Source organism: Lynx canadensis, chromosome F2, assembly GCF_007474595.2.
Source record: "Lynx canadensis isolate LIC74 chromosome F2, mLynCan4.pri.v2, whole genome shotgun sequence".
Taxonomy (NCBI): Eukaryota; Metazoa; Chordata; class Mammalia; order Carnivora; family Felidae; genus Lynx; species Lynx canadensis.
In genome coordinates, this window is record NC_044320.2 from 71545674 (window position 1) to 71564725 (window position 19052).

The following is a 19052-nucleotide window of genomic DNA, read 5'->3' on the forward strand; positions in this document are numbered from 1 at the left end:
CCTGAAGGAGCAAGACCCTCAAGAAGGGAAGCCAGCCCTGCTGAAACCTTGATGTCAGCCTGGCGAGAAACACATCAGACTTCCGACCTATGCTGACACGCACGTGAACTTCTGCAGAACTTTAGAAGTGGAAGATAAATTTGTGTTCTCTGAGCTGCTTTAATGTGTGCTGGTTTGTTATGGTAGCAACACAAAACTAATGTCCCTTCTCTCTCCCATTTGAATTAATAAAACCGCCCCAAATTTTAATACAAATGCCCTTAAATCCTTTTTGAAACCAAAATAAATTGTCCAAGGCATGTAGCCAACCCAGTAGAGGCTACCTAGCACACATTCATGATGTTCTGTGCCAGGCACTGTCTTGTGCCTGCAGCATGCATCCATCCGTATTCATCTTCTTCCTTACTTCCTCAGATTTGACTGGAAACACAGTAACTGTCAGCTATACCTGAAAACAGGAATGCTTGGGAGAGCAAACTGGGAGGAACTTAAAGAGCTACACCGCAATTACGAAGACTAAAAACTTCTAAGAGGTGGAGGCATGGGAAGAAATACATAAACAACTTGCCCCAAACGATGCAGCTCAGTTTTTTTCATTTACAAAATGGTAACCTCCTGTATCTCCTGACAGAATAGAAAATGAAAGCTTTTGATATTGTATACAAACTATAAAAAGTGTGAAGAATTGCTCATGAGAATCTACTACATAGTGCCAAAAACTAATGCGATGAAGAATTCCATATAAATTCAGCCTGGATATACCTTAGGGATTAACTTAAAATTCCAGAAAGCAAAAAATCTGATAATCAAAAAAGAGAATAAATTCTAGAAAAACAGACACAAAAGGCTCATGACAGACTTGCAGAGGAATGTCACAGAACGACCACTAAAAAACAGCCCTTTTAAAAAATATAGATGTATAGATGTCTGGGAATGCAAGCTGGTGCAGCCACTCTGGAAAACAGTATGGAGGTTCCTCAAAAAACTAAAACTAGAACTACCCTACGACCCAGCAATTGCACTACTACGCATTTATCCAAGGGATACAAGTGTGCTGTTTCGAAGGGACACATGCACCCCCATGTTTATAGCAGCACTATCAACAACAGCCAAAGTAAGGAAACAGCCCAGATGTCCATCGATGGATGAATGGATAAAGAAGATGTGGTGTGTATACATACATATATATATATGTATGTATACACATACACACACACACACACACACACACAATGGAGTATTACTCGGCAATCAAAAATGAAATCTTGCCATTTGCAACTACGTGGATGGAACTGGAGGGTATTATGCTAAGTGAAATTAGAGAAAGACAAATATGACTTCGCTCATACGAGGACTTTAAGAGACAAAACAGATGAACATAAGGAAAGGGAAACAAAAATAATATAAAAACAGGGAGGGGGACAAAACAGAAGAGACTCATAAATATGGAGAACAAACTGAGGTTGCTGTAGGGGTTGTGGGAGGGAGGATGGGATAAATGGGTAAGGGGCACTAAGGAATCTAATTCCTGAAATCATTGTTGCACTATAAGCTAATTTGGATGTAAATTAAAAAAAAAAAATAGGGGCGCCTGGGTGGCGCAGTCGGTTAAGCGTCCGACTTCAGCCAGGTCATGATCTCGCGGTCCATGAGTTCGAGCCCCGCGTCGGGCTCTGGGCTGATGGCTCGGAGCCTGGAGCCTGTTTCCGATTCTGTGTCTCCCTCTCTCTCTGCCCCTCCCCCGTTCATGCTCTGTCTCTCTCTGTCCCAAAAATAAATAAACGTTGAAAAAAAAAATAAATAAAATAAAATAAAATAAAATGAAAATAAATAAATAAACAAACAAACATATAGATATCCAGGGGCACCTGGGTGGCTCAGTCGGTTGCATGTCCATCCAACTCTTGATTTCAGGTGAGGTCGTGGGATCCAGGGTGGTGGAATCGAGCCACACGTTGGGCTCTGCACTGCTCTCTCTCCCTCTGCACGCCCCCCCCCCCCCGCTTGTGCTCTCTCTCTCTCAAACAAATAAATGTATGTATGTCTGGGACTCACTGCAGATCTTCTAAAACAGCATGTCCAAGGATAAGACCCAAGTTGTTTGAGTTGAGAAATACTGCAGGAATTAAAATGGGAGTGACCACATGTGGATGATAGCAGAGGGAATCCAGCATCTTTCTGTCAGGTGTCTTTTATTTCCAAGTGAAGAGTAGCTGGCATGTATTGTAAAACTTGCAAATAAACAAAGCTGATGAAATCAAATGGGAAAGTTTCATGGAGAAAGTTAGAAAGGGGGACAAGAGAGGTCAGTCTGTGGCTGCATCTTTCGTAGCAAAGGACACAGCCTCATGGACCAGGATGAGCAGAGAATAACGAAACGGAGCAAGCACAGCTGGGCCAGAGTGAGAAAAACAGCTGAGCTGGCAAAGTAAGGATCTGCTCAAAAAACCAGCAAAATTACTGGCTACTGCAAGAGGCGGCGAACCGGCGAGATAAAACCAGGGAGAGGGAGCCGTGGGGCAGATAAAGGAGAAAATTAACTTCATGTTGGAGCCAGGGGCAGGAACAGAATCAGAACGAAGGGGACAAGAGCACTGAGGAAGAAGTGAGGGGCATTATTTGAGATGAGGCGGTGACAGGTTCACCAGGCGAGGACACGAGGACTATGGCCTTTATGGTTCAATAAAAAGTCTCAGTAGCAATATAAAAGTTAGGGGAAGCAAGCAGCAAACAAACCAATTAGGAGAGAAAAGGAAAGGGCTCGTCAAAAATCTTGAAAGACTACAAATAACATGTATAAAACAACAATTTAAGTAGACCAGAATACACTGTCTAATTTCTAGATGATGTTGAAAGGTATGTTTCAGACATGTTTCAGCTTTCTCATTTAATAAAACTAACACAGCTAAAAACAGGCAAAACTAAACAATACAGAGATCCACAAGCTACACAACTGTGAAGAAAGGCAAGGAAGCTAATGAAAGCCTGGGAATAGAAACAGTGGGTGATGACGATCTGTATTTCTTTAGCATGGGTGTATAATTTATTACTGTTCCTTAAAGCTATTAAACTGTGAGGGTGCCGGGTGTCGGTTAAGCATCCAACTCTTGACTTCGGCTCAGGTCATGACCTCACGGTTGTGGGATTGAGCCCCGCGTCGGGCTCCACGCTGGGTGTGGAGCCTGCTTAAGATTCTCTCTCTCTTCACCTCTGTCCCTCTCCGGCTCATGCACACTCTCTCTCTCTCATAATACCTACTGTGGTGATCACTGTGCAATATATACATAAGCAAAATCATTATGTTCTACACCTAAAACTACTACAATGTTGTAGGTCAATTATATCTCAATTTAAAAAATACATTCAGATGACACTGATAATGTGCAACCAGGCTGCTCTTATTTACTTTCTTATATAGCACCTGTCCTTAAAAAGATTTTAAGGAAAAACAAAAAAAGCACATGGGAGTGGGGAGCAGGGGGAACAAACGATGAAGGAAGAGTGCAGGGGAAGAGTATGACGCAATAGGGAGCAATGGGGTTTGTTAACAATCTTAGAAGAACGGATGAGTAAGAATGGGTCAGGTGGAAAAGCTGTGACCTAACCTTTCTTTTCATCTTTTTGGGGGTACGGGAAGGTATTTCAGATAGAACACAACTGGGTTTGTGCTTTGTGTGCCTAGTTGAGTGGCATGGAAGGGGTGGGTTAGTGATGAGGTTAAAAAGGTAGGCAGCTGCCAGCATTTTAGGAGCAACAATTAAAGCTTTATTATAATTTTTTTCTTTTTCCACATTTGGTAATTATCTGATTATGCTATCAGGCCAGGCTTGTTAAAACCCAATTTCCACCGTATACCTAGATTTAAATGACACATTTTCCTAAATGACTTTTCAGGAACAAGACACTGCCAATGAAAAATTTTAAAGCTCTATTTTAACTGCATTTGGCCACAGAGTAAGAAAACAATTTCAACAGTATCATCATCACGTAAAAAGTTATAAAAAAATCTCTTCTATGAAAAGGGACTTCTGAAAGACAAAATGTGCATGGTACTTTCACATTTGTCCTCATTTTATCTCATTACCGAGAGAAGGAAAGGCTAAAAATGACCATTTATCACAAACTAGGGAAAGTGAAAAACAGGAAAAGTAGCGATTTCCTTCATTCTAAGATATGTATTTTTCAGACTACAACTTATATAAAAATCAGGATAGATATCACACTACTGATTTAACATCATCTTTCTTGTGGGAAGGGCCACATTAAATGTATTTTATAACCATGCACATATTTTGAATTAAGGAAACATAGTAAAGGATTTCGGCCAAAATCAATTAAAAAGGGGGCAAAATCGGGCAAAAAAAACACCCTGCAGTCGAGTTACTAATGTGTATTAACATGAACCTAGCGGCCTGTCTGGCTATTCTTTCCCGAATTTAACGAAATGTACAGGGCCTTCCTTCCACTAGGCTCTTCCTGAAATGCAAAGCTATACTAAACATCTTCTCTGCCCTCTAGAAGTACATAATCAAATACAGATGACTACTGAAGCATCTACGAAACAGTCTGGCATTAATATCAGAAAAATATGAAGTGTGACACATCCAGATAAGGAGTAGAAGTCATTGCCAGCCAGGATACCAGAAAAAACCTGAGACATCAAAAGAGCTTAATATATGTGAAAGCATTATGGGAGACCTGGGTTAGACTTTGAAGGACTGATGGAATTTCCACACAGAAGGCACTCCAAGCAGAGGGAGCAGTAGGAACCAGGAAAGAGCACAGAAATCATCCACTGGGCCTCACTGGCAGAAGGTAAGAATAGTGGGAAAGAAGGCTAGCAAAGTAAAGGGAGGCTAAAATGTGGAGTTCCTGGAAGGTCAACTAAAGAATGTGAGCAGACAACAGTCTCCCCTAACAGCCAGGGTTCGGGAATATTGACCTGACAGCAAACTACGGAGACTGGAATGGGGAGAAAGTACTGCTGCATACTCCAGAGTCAGGTATTCAGGGCCTGAAGTCGGTGAGGACGATGGCAAAAGTCAAGAAAGGAATGTCTTCCCTTTAAACCGCCTGGGGTTGTTTTTGAATGAGGGCAATTCCAAGAGCACAGAGCACCAGCTTGCTAATCTGCGCAGCTCCACGACTCCCAGCACAACACCCCACGCACAGTAGATGCTCAATAAATAAGCTGAAGGAAGGCAACCTGCAAAGGCTAATTTGCTAATATGCTAAATGTCCATAATCACTCTTCTTTCTACTTCTCGCATTCATATAGTTACTTCCTCTCCAACTTGGGTTTACAGCCTAAATAAAAATTTTCCAATCAATAGGTGTTGGACCCAATTACTTCTCCTTCAAAATACGCGACAGCTTTTTAAAAGTATGTAAACTTGCTACTGAGCATTTGCAAAACACTGCTGTACCCAGGACTTTACACAGAAAACCATCCAGACTCCATACAGACACATATCAAAAGATCTTGCTAAAAAGGAGTATTTACAGCAGCCAAGTTTTTCTTTTAGGCCACAATCAACATGCTTCTTGTCTAAGTGAATTTGCTACATCACTAGTGCAACCACAAACTGCTGCTTACATTTCCAAAGTTGTGCAAAGGGCCCAAAGTTGTGCAAGAGTCCTCACTGAAATCAGACTCTGGTATATAAATAGTTATAACACCTGAACAAGCCTTGGTTTTATTATTAGATTCAAAGTAATGCCAAAATCACAAGGATTAAAAAATATTTTATGAGTTTATTTGTCTGTGAAATATACTCGGAGGTTGTTTCAAGTGAAAATAGCTGAATTTCTTTCTGCTTCAAATGTACATCAGGTCATCTGAAAATTGGCAGTCGTGACCCTGCCCCTGATATACCCAAGAAATCAGTGTCCCTGACACACACAGGCACACGCACGCGAGCACACACCCAGAGCACTGAACGGCCTTGCATCACTATCAGATAACCCCAGTTTACACGTGGCAAAAGTCGACAGAACTTTCACGCTTTAATGACCTCGAAAGGGATTCCCCAGCCGCCCAGGTAATGGAACGTGACTTACTCTGACTTGGGATTTGAGAGTGTTAAAAAAAAAAACAAATTTTAAAACAATGTTCTGTTCTCTCTTTCTCAGCTGGCTGTCCCACAGCACGAGCAGTTTGTCCAGCCCCTGACAGATGCATGTAGGCTGAAGAAGGTGGGACCGATCAGGAAACCCAAGACCCTCCTCCCATCACCTCCTCTGCCTCCCTTTTTCTCTCCCGAGGGCGGCGAAGAGGCCCAAGGTGAGGGGCGGCGAAAGAGTGCAATCATCTAAGTCAGGCCCTGGCGGCCCTCGGCTGGGCCCGTTCCCAGATCTTGAGTCGCAAACGGCTGCCGAGGCCCCCGACTGCAGGGCAGCCCGGGGCGGGGGCCGCGGCCCGGGCCTGGCCAGGCCGCGGCCGCTCGCAGTGCCCACGTCACCAGCTCCAGCACTGCGGAAATGGAGCGGCGCGGCCGGGAGGGAGGCGCCGGGCGGCGTTGGCGCCCGCGCCGCTGCCAGACGCCGTTTACCCCTGAGCCCGGGCCCGGAGGCCGCCGACACCCGCCCGGCCGCGCCCCAGGCCCTCACCTGTGTCGCCGATGATGATGTACTTGAAGAGATAGGCGTACGCCATGGCCGCGGCCGCTCGGTGCCAGGGCACACGGCTCCTCCTCCTGCTACTGCTCCTCCTCCTCCTCCGCGCCCCTCACCCCGGCGCCGCTCGGCCTCGAAACGCCAGGCCCCGCCCGCCGCAGCCGTCACCGTCAGCCGCCGGGAGTGAGGGGCCGAGAGGAAGCCGGACAAACTGACACTCGCAGAGCCGATTGAGACAGCACCCGACCGAGCTCCCTCGAACAATAACAGCCGCCGCGGCGCCTCCGCCCCGCCTCCGCGTCGACCCGGAAGTGCTGCGGCCGCCGGCGCCGCCGGAGGAAAGAGGAGGAGCCCCGCACGCCGGCCGCGCCCCGCCGGCCGGAGCCCCGCCCAGCCAGAGCCCCGCCCCGCCCCGCCGGAGCCCCGCCCAGCGCCGAGCCGGCCGCGCCCGTCTTCCCGGTCCGCCCCGAGCCGGGGGAGGCCGGGCGCCGGTCGTTCAGGCACGTTTGAGCGGGCGACCCCGGCGGCCGGGAGACCCAGGGGGAGGGGAGGGAAGTGGAAGGTTCGGTTCCGTCGCCGCGACGCGCATGGGCGCCGCGTCCTTCCGCCCTGCGGTGGGGGCACGGGGCACGTTGTGGGAAGGCGGAGGTCGCGTTCCGTGCCGGGCCCGGCTTTGGGCCTGTGGAAAGGTGTTTTGAGAACGCGGGAGCCGCCGGGGTGGGTGGAAGGGCGACGGTATTTCCGTCTGGGGGTCGGGGGCCTGACAGTGAAAGTGGAATTTTTTGTAAATTAGAGAATGTGAAGAAAATTATGGTATGCCCCTATGGTGGAATATTACGGCTCTTAGAACAAAGCCTGACAAGCAAAAACACAGAAATCGGTGTATACATGTATGTTTATATTCTGTGTAGTATTTATATAGAAGATATTTAGTGTAACAATTATATGCTAAATACGTCCGTATATTTATAAATTGTATTTTATTGTTTTATAGATAACGCGTATATTTCCACCATTGTGTTAAAAAAAATAAAAAGGCAAGAAAACACTGAAATACCCGTATGTGGGTAGTCACACTGAGAGGAAACACAACTGGTTCCAAGGGGAGGACGGATGGGAATGGAGGAGTTACTTTTCTCTGAATTTTACATGTGCAGTTTGAACTTTTTTGCAGTGTTCTGAATTACCTATTGAAAAAATAGGTTTTTTAAGAAGTGTATTTTGAGAGAGAGCGTGCACGAATGGGAGAGGGACAGAGAGAGAATCCCCAGCGGATTCCACACTTGTCAGCGCAGAGCCAGATGCTGGGCTTGAGATCATGACCTGAGCTGAAATCAAGAGCGGGACACTTAACTGTCTGAGCCACCCTGCCACCCCGAAAAAATATATTTAAAGGAAAAAGCAAAGTAGCTTTTTTGCTCATTCCATTAACCTTTATTGAGTTCATGTTCTGTTTCTGTATTGCTAGGCACCGTAACTGAAGGCAGACCCTGTTCTAAAGGAGCACAGTTTTGGAAGAAGAGGAAGTGTCAGGGTAGGTTGCCTAGAGAACATGATGTTTGAACCAGGAACATGAATAATGAGTAAGAGCTTGCCAAAAGGACGAAAGTTTGGGAATGGGAACTGAAAAAGGCACAAAGGAGCACAATGTGCAAAGTTCATGGCTCTGTTGAAAGAATTTAAAGTTGTGCCCGGAAGCTCGTTCACTAACCCATATCCTCTGATGTTGGCAGTGGAAGGACAATCATCGTGGGGGGGGGGGGGGAGTCCCTGGGATTTAGTGGTCCTGGTTCTCCCTTTGGGGATCTCTCATTATGTAATTCTACTGACCCCTTCATGCTGAGCCGGCTATGGCTGGTTGCTTACAAATACATGGTTTGAATGGCCTCATCAAGTATGAACTCACAGGTTGTTTTTGGAGTATTTGGAGGGGATTTTTTTTTTTTAATTTTTTAACGTTTATTTATTTTTGAGACAGAGAGAGACAGAGAGAGACAGAGCATGAACGGGGAGGGTCAGAGAGAGAGGGAGACACAGAATCCGAAACAGGCTCCAGGCTCTGAGCGGTTGGCACAGAGCCCGACGCGGGGCTCGAGCTCACGGACCACGAGATCGTGACCTGAGCCGAAGTCGGACGCCTAACCGACTGAGCCACCCAGGCGCCCCTGGAGGGGATTTAACTAAAGTTTCAGGGACAGCACCCAAGAATTTGACACGATGGACACCTGGGTGGCTCAGCAGGTTGAGCATCCAACTTTGGCTCGAGTCAGGATTGATCTCACATTCTCGAGTGTGAATCCCACACCGTGCTGATGTCAATGCAGAGCCCACTTCAGATCCTCTGTCCCCTTCTCTCTCTGCCCCTACCCTGTTCACACTCTCTCAGAAATGAATAGACATTAGAAAAAAATTTTGACATGAAAAGTTACCCGGCATTGCATAAACTGGTTCACACTCATTTTTACTTTAGGAAAGGGGAGGTCCCTGCCCGAGGCCTCCAGGTTCCAGAGGCCGTTTTGTCCTTCCCATCTGAGTGCCTTCACTCAGGTCTTTCATGGGTGGTGGACATCTAGAATGTCTCCTCCTTCCGGGAGAGACTCAGTTGCTTTCTACTCTCAGAGGCGTGGCCTTTAGAAACAGCCTCAACAGGAAAGCTCTGTCAGGGTGACACAAAAGCTGAGCATCCTTAAGAGTCCGAAGCATTCCCATACTGTTAGAGGAGGGGAGTTGCTGGAGAAGTCACTGAGGCCAGGTCACGCAGGGTCTTGTAGCCATGTGAGTATGCCTATGGTGCTTTACCAGATGGACACAGGGGAAACAGGAGAAAGATCAGAGTTGAGTGTGTAAAGAAATCAGAGAAGTGAAGGTAGAGCTATAAGAGGCGGTGCAGTGTAAAACAAAACAAAAACTTAGGAAGCCTGGCCTGTGACGCTGCCATAACTTGTGAAAAATCATTTGGCCTCTTAGAGCTCCCTTCCCCACTTGTGCTCTGTCTCTGTCACTTTCAAAGATAAATAAACATTTGAGGGGCGCCTGGGTGGCTCAGTCGGTTAAGCGGCCGATTTCGGCTCAGGTCATGATCTCGCGGTCCGTGAGTTCGAGCCCCGTATTGGGCTCTGTGCTGACAGCTCAGAGCCTGGAGCCTGTTTCGGATTCTGTGTCTCCCTCTCTCTGACCCTCCCCTGTTCATGCTCTGTCTCTCTCTGTCTCAAAAATAAATAAAACGTTAAAAAAAATTTTTAAAAAGATAAATAAACATTTGAAAAAATTATAAATAAATACATGCATACATAAAAAGTGAAGGAGTTAAGTGTTAAAGGGCTATTCCAAAGTCTAAAGTCCAATATTATGTCTATCCAACCTCCAGGTCTGAAGCTACCTATAAAGCATCAGTAATCCTTCTCTCATGACAACGTCAGGGCCACATGAATCAATGCGTATTGTTCTTGCACAGGACCGATGTGCGTTACTCCACTGCTAAGATGCACAGAAGTAATGATCACTTGCTACCTAGCAGTATAATCTAATGCAAAGAGCAAAGACTCGATTTTCAAGTCTTTCTTTGGGCCTCATTTTCCTTATCTGGAATATGTAGATAATAGTTGCCTCACAAAGTCAATTTAGGATCAAATAAGATGTTCTATGTGAACGTATTTTATAAATTATGAAAAATATATACTTAACACATAACTCTTAGTATTGCGTAAGTATTTAAAATTACCGTGAGGGACTAAAGGCCTAGTCAATAAATGTATAACTTCATATTTTAAAAGTCACTTCCATTCCATGCTCTATTTTATGTCTCTACCTTTATTTTTTTCCCACGTGTAATTCATCATGTTTTGTTGTATTTTCTCATATGCCTGTATGCTATCTTAAATCCTCTTTGAAACAATACAGAGTATAAGTAAAAATAATAGAAACTTCATTTGAAACATTTTATTTAGCCTCCAAAATCCGAAAACATTTTTCAAGAAAATTCCTCAGGCAGAATGATATAAATAAACCTCTTTCTCCCTAAGTAGTGGTATACTTCCTGGGATTTTCCATTCAGTTTGATTATCAGCTATTTCGCTCCTTTGGGAATGAATTCTGATAACGTCATCTCTCAGTCGTGCATCATATATGGTCTGAAGATCAAAACTGAAATTTAAAGATTGTTAAACCACATTTTCTAAGGTCTCCTCATTGAAGTTCTCCATGATGTTTTTTTTATAACAATTTTTTTTTAACGTTTATTTTTTGAGAGACAGAGAGAGAGAGCATGAGCAGGGGGAGGGGAAGAGAGAGAGAGAGGGAGTCACAGAATCTGAAGCAGGCTCCAGGCCCTGAGCTGTCAGCACACGGCCTGAGGTGGGGCTCGAACTCATGAACTCTGAGATCATGACCTGAGCCGAAGTCGGACGCTTAACCGACTGAGCCATCCGGGCACCCCAACATAACATTTTAAAATACAGTGCTAAATCGGAATTTCGCATTTACCATTCTCAACCACACTTTTCTTGTGTTTAAATTTTCTCTGGTTTTGATTGCTCTCAGACTGTGGAAGGAGGGGGAGCTGTGAAGTGGTTTGGATGGAAGAGGGGTGGTTAGAAATACTGTAATCCACAGGTTCTTTAGTTTCCATGGCCCCTTAGCTAGTCCTTGATTGCACTCAGAGGCTCTGTGATCCTCAACAAATTGTATGCAAAATGTTGTATGTATTTGCATATGTGTAATTTCATGAGAGAGATTCTTGCACAGGTCCATGACCCAGAAATAATTAAGAACTACTGTGAAATATTTTCTTTCAGCCATTTTTAAATGCCATGATGGAACTAATTTTCCAGCAAATACTTAATATTTATTAAGTATTACTGAGCTTAATAAGCTCAGTGCCAGTGTTGGAAAAAGAAAGAAGTACGTTCAAATCCTGATTTTACTATTTATCAGTTGATAAATTGATAGATAAATTACTAACCGCTCTAAGCCTTAGCTGAGATGACACAAAGTGTCTAGCACAATGTCACGTTCATAGTAGACATTAAATAAGCACATTATTTCCCCTTTCCTTTCATCCTCTCCCAGTCTCTCACCTCCAACCTCTCACTAAGGATGGTTAGGAGTTACATGAGCCCAAAGTAGATTAGTCCCCTTGCGCGAAGCCATGGATAGCTTTGGCCTACGAAGCCTACAGGAGAGGTAATGTATCATTTTAGAGGACAGAATTTTGTTCCTGGGAAATGAGAGTACGTTTTTACAGAGGGAGAGCCATTTAAGTTGGGCCTTAAAGGGCATCATCATCTTTCATAGTGATTGCTTTACCTGAGTCATTTCAGATACTCCAACAGCCCTCTCCTTTGTACTTTGCTCCCTTTATCCGCCTCATCTGCCATTTATATCCTAGTTGGGGGCGGACTTAATATTCCCTGTTTCATTTTCTATTTGTGGCCTCTTCCTGACCACTTGTAAAAGCCAGAAATGACTATTTTCTCTCTTCCACTCCATTCTGCTCATCTTTCAAAAGCTTAATTGAAGAGTACACATTTAATGATCACAAATTCATATCCTCAGTCAATGTGTGTGTAGGTGTTTGAAGAAACTTTCTTTTATGTGTAGGCTATTCTTTTTTCCAGTGGACTGATCATTTGTAATAGAAAGGACGTAATAAGTGCACAGACAAGAGGAACAGTGAATATTGGAATAATAATAAGCTTATGTTATAAAATAGTAGCTTAAAAAGTATATAACTACAGGGGCGCCTGGGTGGCGCAGTCGGTTAAGCGTCCGACTTCAGCCAGGTCACGATCTCGCGGTCCGTGAGTTCGAGCCCCGCGTCAGGCTCTGGGCTGATGGCTCAGAGCCTGGAGCCTGTTTCCGATTCTGTGTCTCCCTCTCTCTCTGCCCCTCCCCCGTTCATGCTCTGTCTCTCGCTGTCCCAAAAATAAATAAACGTTGAAAAAAAAAAATTTAAAAAAAAAAAAGTATAACTACATAGAATAATTTAATAATTAATCTTTAAAAAACTTTAAACTGAGTTAAAACCCAGGGTAGTGTTCTTAATTAACTACTTTTCTAAGTCCTTTACATCTGCCTCATGCTTTCAGCAGAGAAAGTGGTGTAGAGACGGCCCAATGTTGAATTCCAGGAGGCCTCTGTCTTCTCTGCCACTAACTGGCTGATTTTGAGAAAATTCTTCAAACTTTTTGTCATTTGCTCAACAGAGATAATAATTCTGGTCGCTTACATAATGAACTTGCAGAGAGGTAGATGCAAGAACACTCTGAAAAGCATGTCATTACCAGGAGTAAGTATATATGCCAAATTGCAGGTGAATGATTTTTTGCAAATGTATATAAGCATAATAAAACACCACCCCCTACAGAGCCATATACCATCAGCAGTGTGTTATTATCTGCAATGTTAGTTTTTTGGTCAGCAGAGACTAGAGCATGAAATTGCTTCAAACCCTTCTCTCCATTTGTCTCTAATGTGTTCCAGGTCCCGGGTTAATTGATAGGTGTTCCTTGTTTTGGAAAAGTTGGGTTTGGAATGAGAACAGGGACGCATGAAGAGTTTGGCTCACATTGGCTGAAGACAGAACCGCTCCCTGTCCCATGAGTGCTTCCATTTCTTTTCATCTTGCTCCCTAAAGGTCTTCAAATTTTGAAAAAGAGAAATCCATTTTCTCTCCATTGTTGAAGAAATGATAAGCTAGCTGTGTCCCAGTGGGAGATGTGGACACAGAAAACCTTCTGTCACTGATGTCTTTTGAGTGAGAAGGGATCTTAAAAATTAAGTGGTGCAGGGAATTATGAGATCACATTTCAACCCTCTGCTGTCTCCCCCTCCCACCTGTGTAATTTTTATCTCTGCTTCTCACAATCTCACTATTAGAAATTTCAACATATGGACAGAGGAAAATGATCACCACAGAATCATATTTCACTTGTAATCTAGAGAAAACAGAAGTGTATTTCCCGAAAGTAATTTTTAAAAATAAAAGGGGGCACCTGGGTAACTCACTTGGTTAAGTGTCCAACTTCAGCTCAGGTCATGATCTCGCAGTTCGTGGGTTTGAGCCCCGGGTCAGTCTCTGTGCTGACAGCTCAGAGCCTGGAACCTGCTTCAGATTCTGTGTCTCCCTCTCTTTCTGCCCCTCCCCTGTGCACACTCTGTCTCTCTCTCTCAAAATAAATTAAAAAAAAAAACCCAAAAAACATTAAAAAAGAGAAAAAAATAAAAAAGTTATTATGGGTCACCTGGCTGGCTCAGTTGGAAGAGTGTGTGGCTCTTCATCTCGGGGTCATGAGTTTGAGCCCCACATTGGTCTAGAGATGACTTAAATAAATAAAATTTAAAAAATAAAATAAAAGTTATTAAAAGAATAAATATGTTCTTCAAAATTTAGATTATACCTAAAGACTCATATTAAAAAACTTGCAAGGCTCTGGGGCGCCTGAGTGGCTCAGGCAGTTAAGTGGCTGACTCTTAGTTTCAGCTCACATCATCATCTCATAAATGGAATCGAGCCCCACATCAGGCTCTGCACTAATAACGCGGAACCTGCTGGACTTCTGTCTCTCTCCCTCTCTCCTGGCCCCTCCCCCCATCTCTCTCAAATCAATCAGTCAATGAATAAACTTCTAAAAATCTGCAAGGCTAATAATTTAGGTTTGTGCCAAGAATTACTGCTGCACTTCTGCTCTTTTAAATTCTCAACTTGGGGAATCTAGGGATCAATTCTCAAGAACCTCTTCAAATAAACATAATGAGAAAGTACAGTACAACCTTAAAACAGCAATAAACATTTATTGTCGTACAATTTTTGTGCATTAGAAGTCTAGGAACAGCTTAGCTGGGTGGTTCTGGCTTGGGCTCTCACGTGGGGTTGCAGTTCATCTTTCAGTCAAGGCTGCAGTCCTCCAAAGGCTTGGCGGGCTGGAGATCCACTTCCAAGATGGCTCCAGCACTGTTGGCTGTTGGCAGAAGCCCTAGTTCTATACCACATGGACCTTTCCACAGGACTGCTCGAGTGGCCTCCACATGGCAGCTGATCACAAGCCCAGAACCCCAATGTCTCCCATGACCCAGCCTCAGAAGTTGTATACCATCAACTTTCACTTCTGGTATATTTTTTTGGTCCCGTGGACGCACTATGATAAAATGAAGGAAAGGACTACACAGGGCATTCACACCAGAGGCAGGGGTCACTGAGGGTTATCTTAGAAGTCATCCTAGAAGCATCACAACCTGAAGAAATCAAGAAGTGAAAACAGGAATCTAATAAATGTCTCACTCTCTGAAATCAGATACTTTGGGGTCAAATTAGGTCCATTTAACCTATCTGCAATAAAATTTTACTCTGAATGGATGCGTTGATGAAGTTTATTCTGGTTTTGGCACTTCTAAAAACATTTTCTTTTCTTTCTCCCTTCCTTCCTTTCTTTCCTTCCTTCCTTCCTTCCTTCCTTCCTTCCTTCCTTCCTCTTCTTCCTTCCTTCCTTCCTTCCTTCCTTCCTTCCTTTTCTTCCTTCCTTCCTTCCTTCCTTCCTTTTCTTTCTTGCTTGCTTGCTTGCTTGCTTGCTTGCTTGCTTGCTTGTAGGCTTTGTGCCCTGGGTGGAGCCCAATGCAGGGCTTGAACTCATGACCCTGAGACCAAGACCTGAGCTGAAATCAAAAGTCAGACACCCAACTGACCGACCCACCTGGGCGCCCCCTAAAAATATTTTATTTATTTATTTGTTTATGTATTTATTTTTTAATGTTTATTTTTGAGAGTGGGAGAGCACTTGTGCAAGCATGCATGGGGGAGGGGCAGAGAGAGAGGGGAACAGAGGATCCGAATTAGGCTTCTTGTGGACAGCAGAGAGCCCAATGCAGGGCTCAAACTCACGAACCAAACCATGAGATCACCCCCTGAGCCAAAGTCAAATGCTTAACACACCCCTAAAAATATTTTAGATAAAGGACCTGAAAAATAATAATTTTACAATTGGAAAAGGTAGAGAAAACATATTTTTCAGTTTTTAAAAATTATTTTTCAAAGCAACTGTTTTGAGGACAGAATACAATAACAAAGTAGCTCCCAAGTAGGGTTTTATTTTTAAAGTTGCTGCTTGCTTCTATCCCAAGTCCTTAAGGATTCACGCATTTCAACAGAATAAGCAAATTATCTCCATCTTGTCATTAACTTCTTTAAATAATTTTACGGGAACTCAGTAATTTTTCTACCTACAAGAAGTCTCGTATCCAAATATTACAGCAGTTGATTATGCATTTTAAGTTTCAGGTTGGAAAAAAATCTAGAGTAAGCAGGTGTAGGGGAAACCTTTAGTTAAACAAGTTTAAGGTACAAATAGAACTTGACTATCATCTTATTCCCTAAAAGTAGGCTTTTCTGATACCAGAGGTTAGTAATCTTCATTAGAAGAACTGCATCAGTCTGGCATCTTATTTTGAAGTCTTCATTACTAGACAGCGGAGAACATTTTTTTTTACCCTTAGTAAATGGGTAGTATTTAAATTTTCTTGATACAAATTACACAAAAGTGTCTGCTAGAAAGGCAGATTATTTGGCATTGATACACTGTGCTTTGTGTTACTTTTTCCTTTTGAAAAACTGATTACAGACAGAGAACTCTCTTTGGAACTAGAGGGCTCCTCTCTTTGAAACAACTGAATGCAGTTCTGTAAGGTCACGCTTTCATTTCACCCCAGAAGACATTCAATCCAAACACGAAATATGAGATTTCTCATCTGAACTCAGAGATAAGCCATTTTGCTTCTTTATAGAAATACAGACTAATTACTAACTGAACCTCCCAAATTGAATTACTTACCTTTTCTTTCTTGGAAACAAGCAGACATGAAGAAGTAAATATATATAACGTATTCTATTAGGAGTGACCCAGGATACAGGAAATAGAAACTGGACTCAGTGTACAGACATCCCTCAGTTAACATTTATTCACTTAAAATTTTGAAGTCACTAAGTCGCTAAAGTAAACAACTAATGATTAATTTTAATACAAGAAAGAATTATTTGAGATCTGCCATTTACATGCCAGGAACTAAGGATACAGAAAGAGGAAGAGATTTATTATGAACCTAATAAAGCTTAAGTTCAGGGTCCCTCGCTTGCATGAAACCCTTCCAAGGTGAATATGTTCATGTGGATAAGTTTCTCTTTGGGGGGTAAAATTTGCGAAAGTAAGACATTTAAATTTTTTTTAATTTTTTTTTAACGTTTATTTATTTTTGAGACAGAGAGAGACAGAGCATGAACAGGGGAGGGTCAGAGAGAGGGAGACACAGAATCTGAAACAGGCTCCAGGCTCTGAGCTGTCAGCACAGAGCCCGACGCGGGGCTCGAACTCACGGACCGCGAGATCATGACCTCAGCTGAAGTCAGCCGCTTAACCAACTGAGCCACCCAGGCGCCCCTTAAATTTTTTTTTAATGTTTATTTATTTTTGAGGGAGAGAGAGACAGAGTGTGAGCAGCGGAGGGGCAGAGAGAGAGGGAAACAGAGAATCAGAAGCAGGCTCCAGGCTCCAAGGTGTCAGCACAGAGCCCGACGCGGGGCTCGAACTCACAAGCTGTGAGATCATGACCCAAGCTGAAGTCAGATGTTCAACCGACTGAGCCACCCCGGCGCCCCAAGACATTTACACCTTAATCAGTAAATTCTGTTTTCACACTCATTTCAGACCTCCTACTAATCACATTTGCCCTTGTGTTGGGAGATACTACAGTATCCACAATTGTTATTATTTTGGGGGTACTGATGAAGGGAGAGTTGAATTGAGACACATTTGGCCTCAGAGGGTACACTTATTCAATCACTTGTGTGTATAGCTGAATTACTGCAAGTTGTCCATTGTAGAAATGGCTTCCAGGAATACTGTAATCCCTAGTGTGCTGATTCATACCACGTCACATGGTGTAGAGGTCATGTCTTAATATAAGCAAGTCCTACTGGATTAGTGTTCTATTATGGAGTAACAAATAAATAACACATAGTAGCAATTCTGCCCTGCAGAACTGTAAGCCATCTGCATGGTGGTGATGTGTTCTCCACTCAAGGTCTCAAAAGGCTAAAACCAAGATGTCAGCTTAGTTGCATTCTCTTGTGGGGTCCTTTTCCAAGCTTACATGATATGGCAGAATTAAGTTTCTTGCTGTTGTATGATTGACATCCCTATTTCCTTGCTGCTGTTATCCAGGCACTGCTCTAAGCAACTAGAGGCTGCCTGTATCCATGGCTGACTCCATCTTAAAAGCCAACAATCAACAATTTGTTTTTCATTTTTAACATCTCATGCTTTGAATCTCTTTGTCAGGAAGGCAAAGTCCTTTTAAGGACTCAACTGGTTAGGTCTTGCCCACCCAGGATATTGTCCTCTCTTGAAGTCAACTTACTTGGGATATTAATTACATCTGTAAAATCCCTTCACTGCAGCATCTAATTTACTTTATTTTCCTTATATTTTAATTTTTTAAAAAATTTACATCCAAATTAGTTAACATATAGCGCAACAATGATTTCAGGAGTAGATTCCTTAATGCCCCTTTCCCATTTAGCCCATCCCCCCCTCCCACAACCCCACCAGTAACCCTCAGTTTGTTCTCCATATTTATGAGTCTCTTTTGTTTTGTCCCCCTCCCTGTTCATCTGTTTTGTTTCTTCCCTTATGTTCATCTGTTTTGTTTCTTAAAGTTCTCATATGAGTGAAGTCATATGATATTTGTCTTTCTCTGACTAATTTCATTTAGCATAATACCCTCCAGTTCCATCCATGTAGTTGCAAATGGCAAGATTTCATTCGTTTTGATTGCCGAGTAATAAATACTACATTGTGTGTGTGTGTGTATATATATATATATATCTTCTTCATATATATATATATGACTTCTTCGTATATATATATATATATATATATATATATATATATATATATATCACTTCTTCTTACTTCTTCTTTATCCATTCATCCACCGATGGACATTTGGGCTCTTTCCATCCTTTGGCTATTGTTGATAGTGCTGCTATAGACATGGGGTTGTGTGTCCCTTCGAAACAGCACAGCTGTATCCCATGGATAAATGCCTAGTAGTGCAATTGCTGGGTCGTAGGGTAGTTCTATTTTTAGTTTTTTGAGGAACCTCCATACTGTTTTCCAGAGTGGCTGCACCAGCTGGCATTCCCACCAACAATGCAAAAGAGATCCTCTTTCTCCGCATCCTCGCCAACATCTGTTGTTGCCCGAGTTGTTAATATTAGCCATCCTGACAGGTGTAAGGTGGTATCTCATTGTGGTTTTGCTTTGTATTTCCCTGCTGATGACTGAAGTTGAGCATTTTTTCATGTGTTTGTTGGCCATCTGGATGTCTTCTTTGGAGAAGTGTCTATTCATGTCTTTTGCCCATTTCTTCACTGGATTATTTGTTTTGAT

General features: G+C 43.1%; 1 protein-coding gene and 1 long non-coding RNA gene across 2 annotated transcripts in view; one reads left to right on the plus strand and one right to left on the minus strand.

Annotated features, from left to right (window-relative positions):
* The window catches only part of RAB2A (RAB2A, member RAS oncogene family), an 86298-nt gene extending 79400 nt beyond the window's left edge, over positions 1–6898 (minus strand). The window contains exon 1 of the mRNA XM_030304362.1: positions 6610–6898. Within this exon, the coding sequence (XP_030160222.1) occupies positions 6610–6655 (46 nt within the window). The 5' untranslated portion in view covers positions 6656–6898. The remainder of the gene's footprint in view (positions 1–6609) is intronic.
* A 174-nt stretch (positions 6899–7072) lies between these two features.
* LOC116737876 overlaps positions 7073–19052 on the plus strand; it is a 72117-nt gene continuing 60137 nt past the window's right edge. The window contains exons 1-2 of the long non-coding RNA XR_004343170.1: positions 7073–7505; positions 8084–8149. This is a non-coding gene — a long non-coding RNA (uncharacterized LOC116737876). The remainder of the gene's footprint in view (positions 7506–8083; positions 8150–19052) is intronic.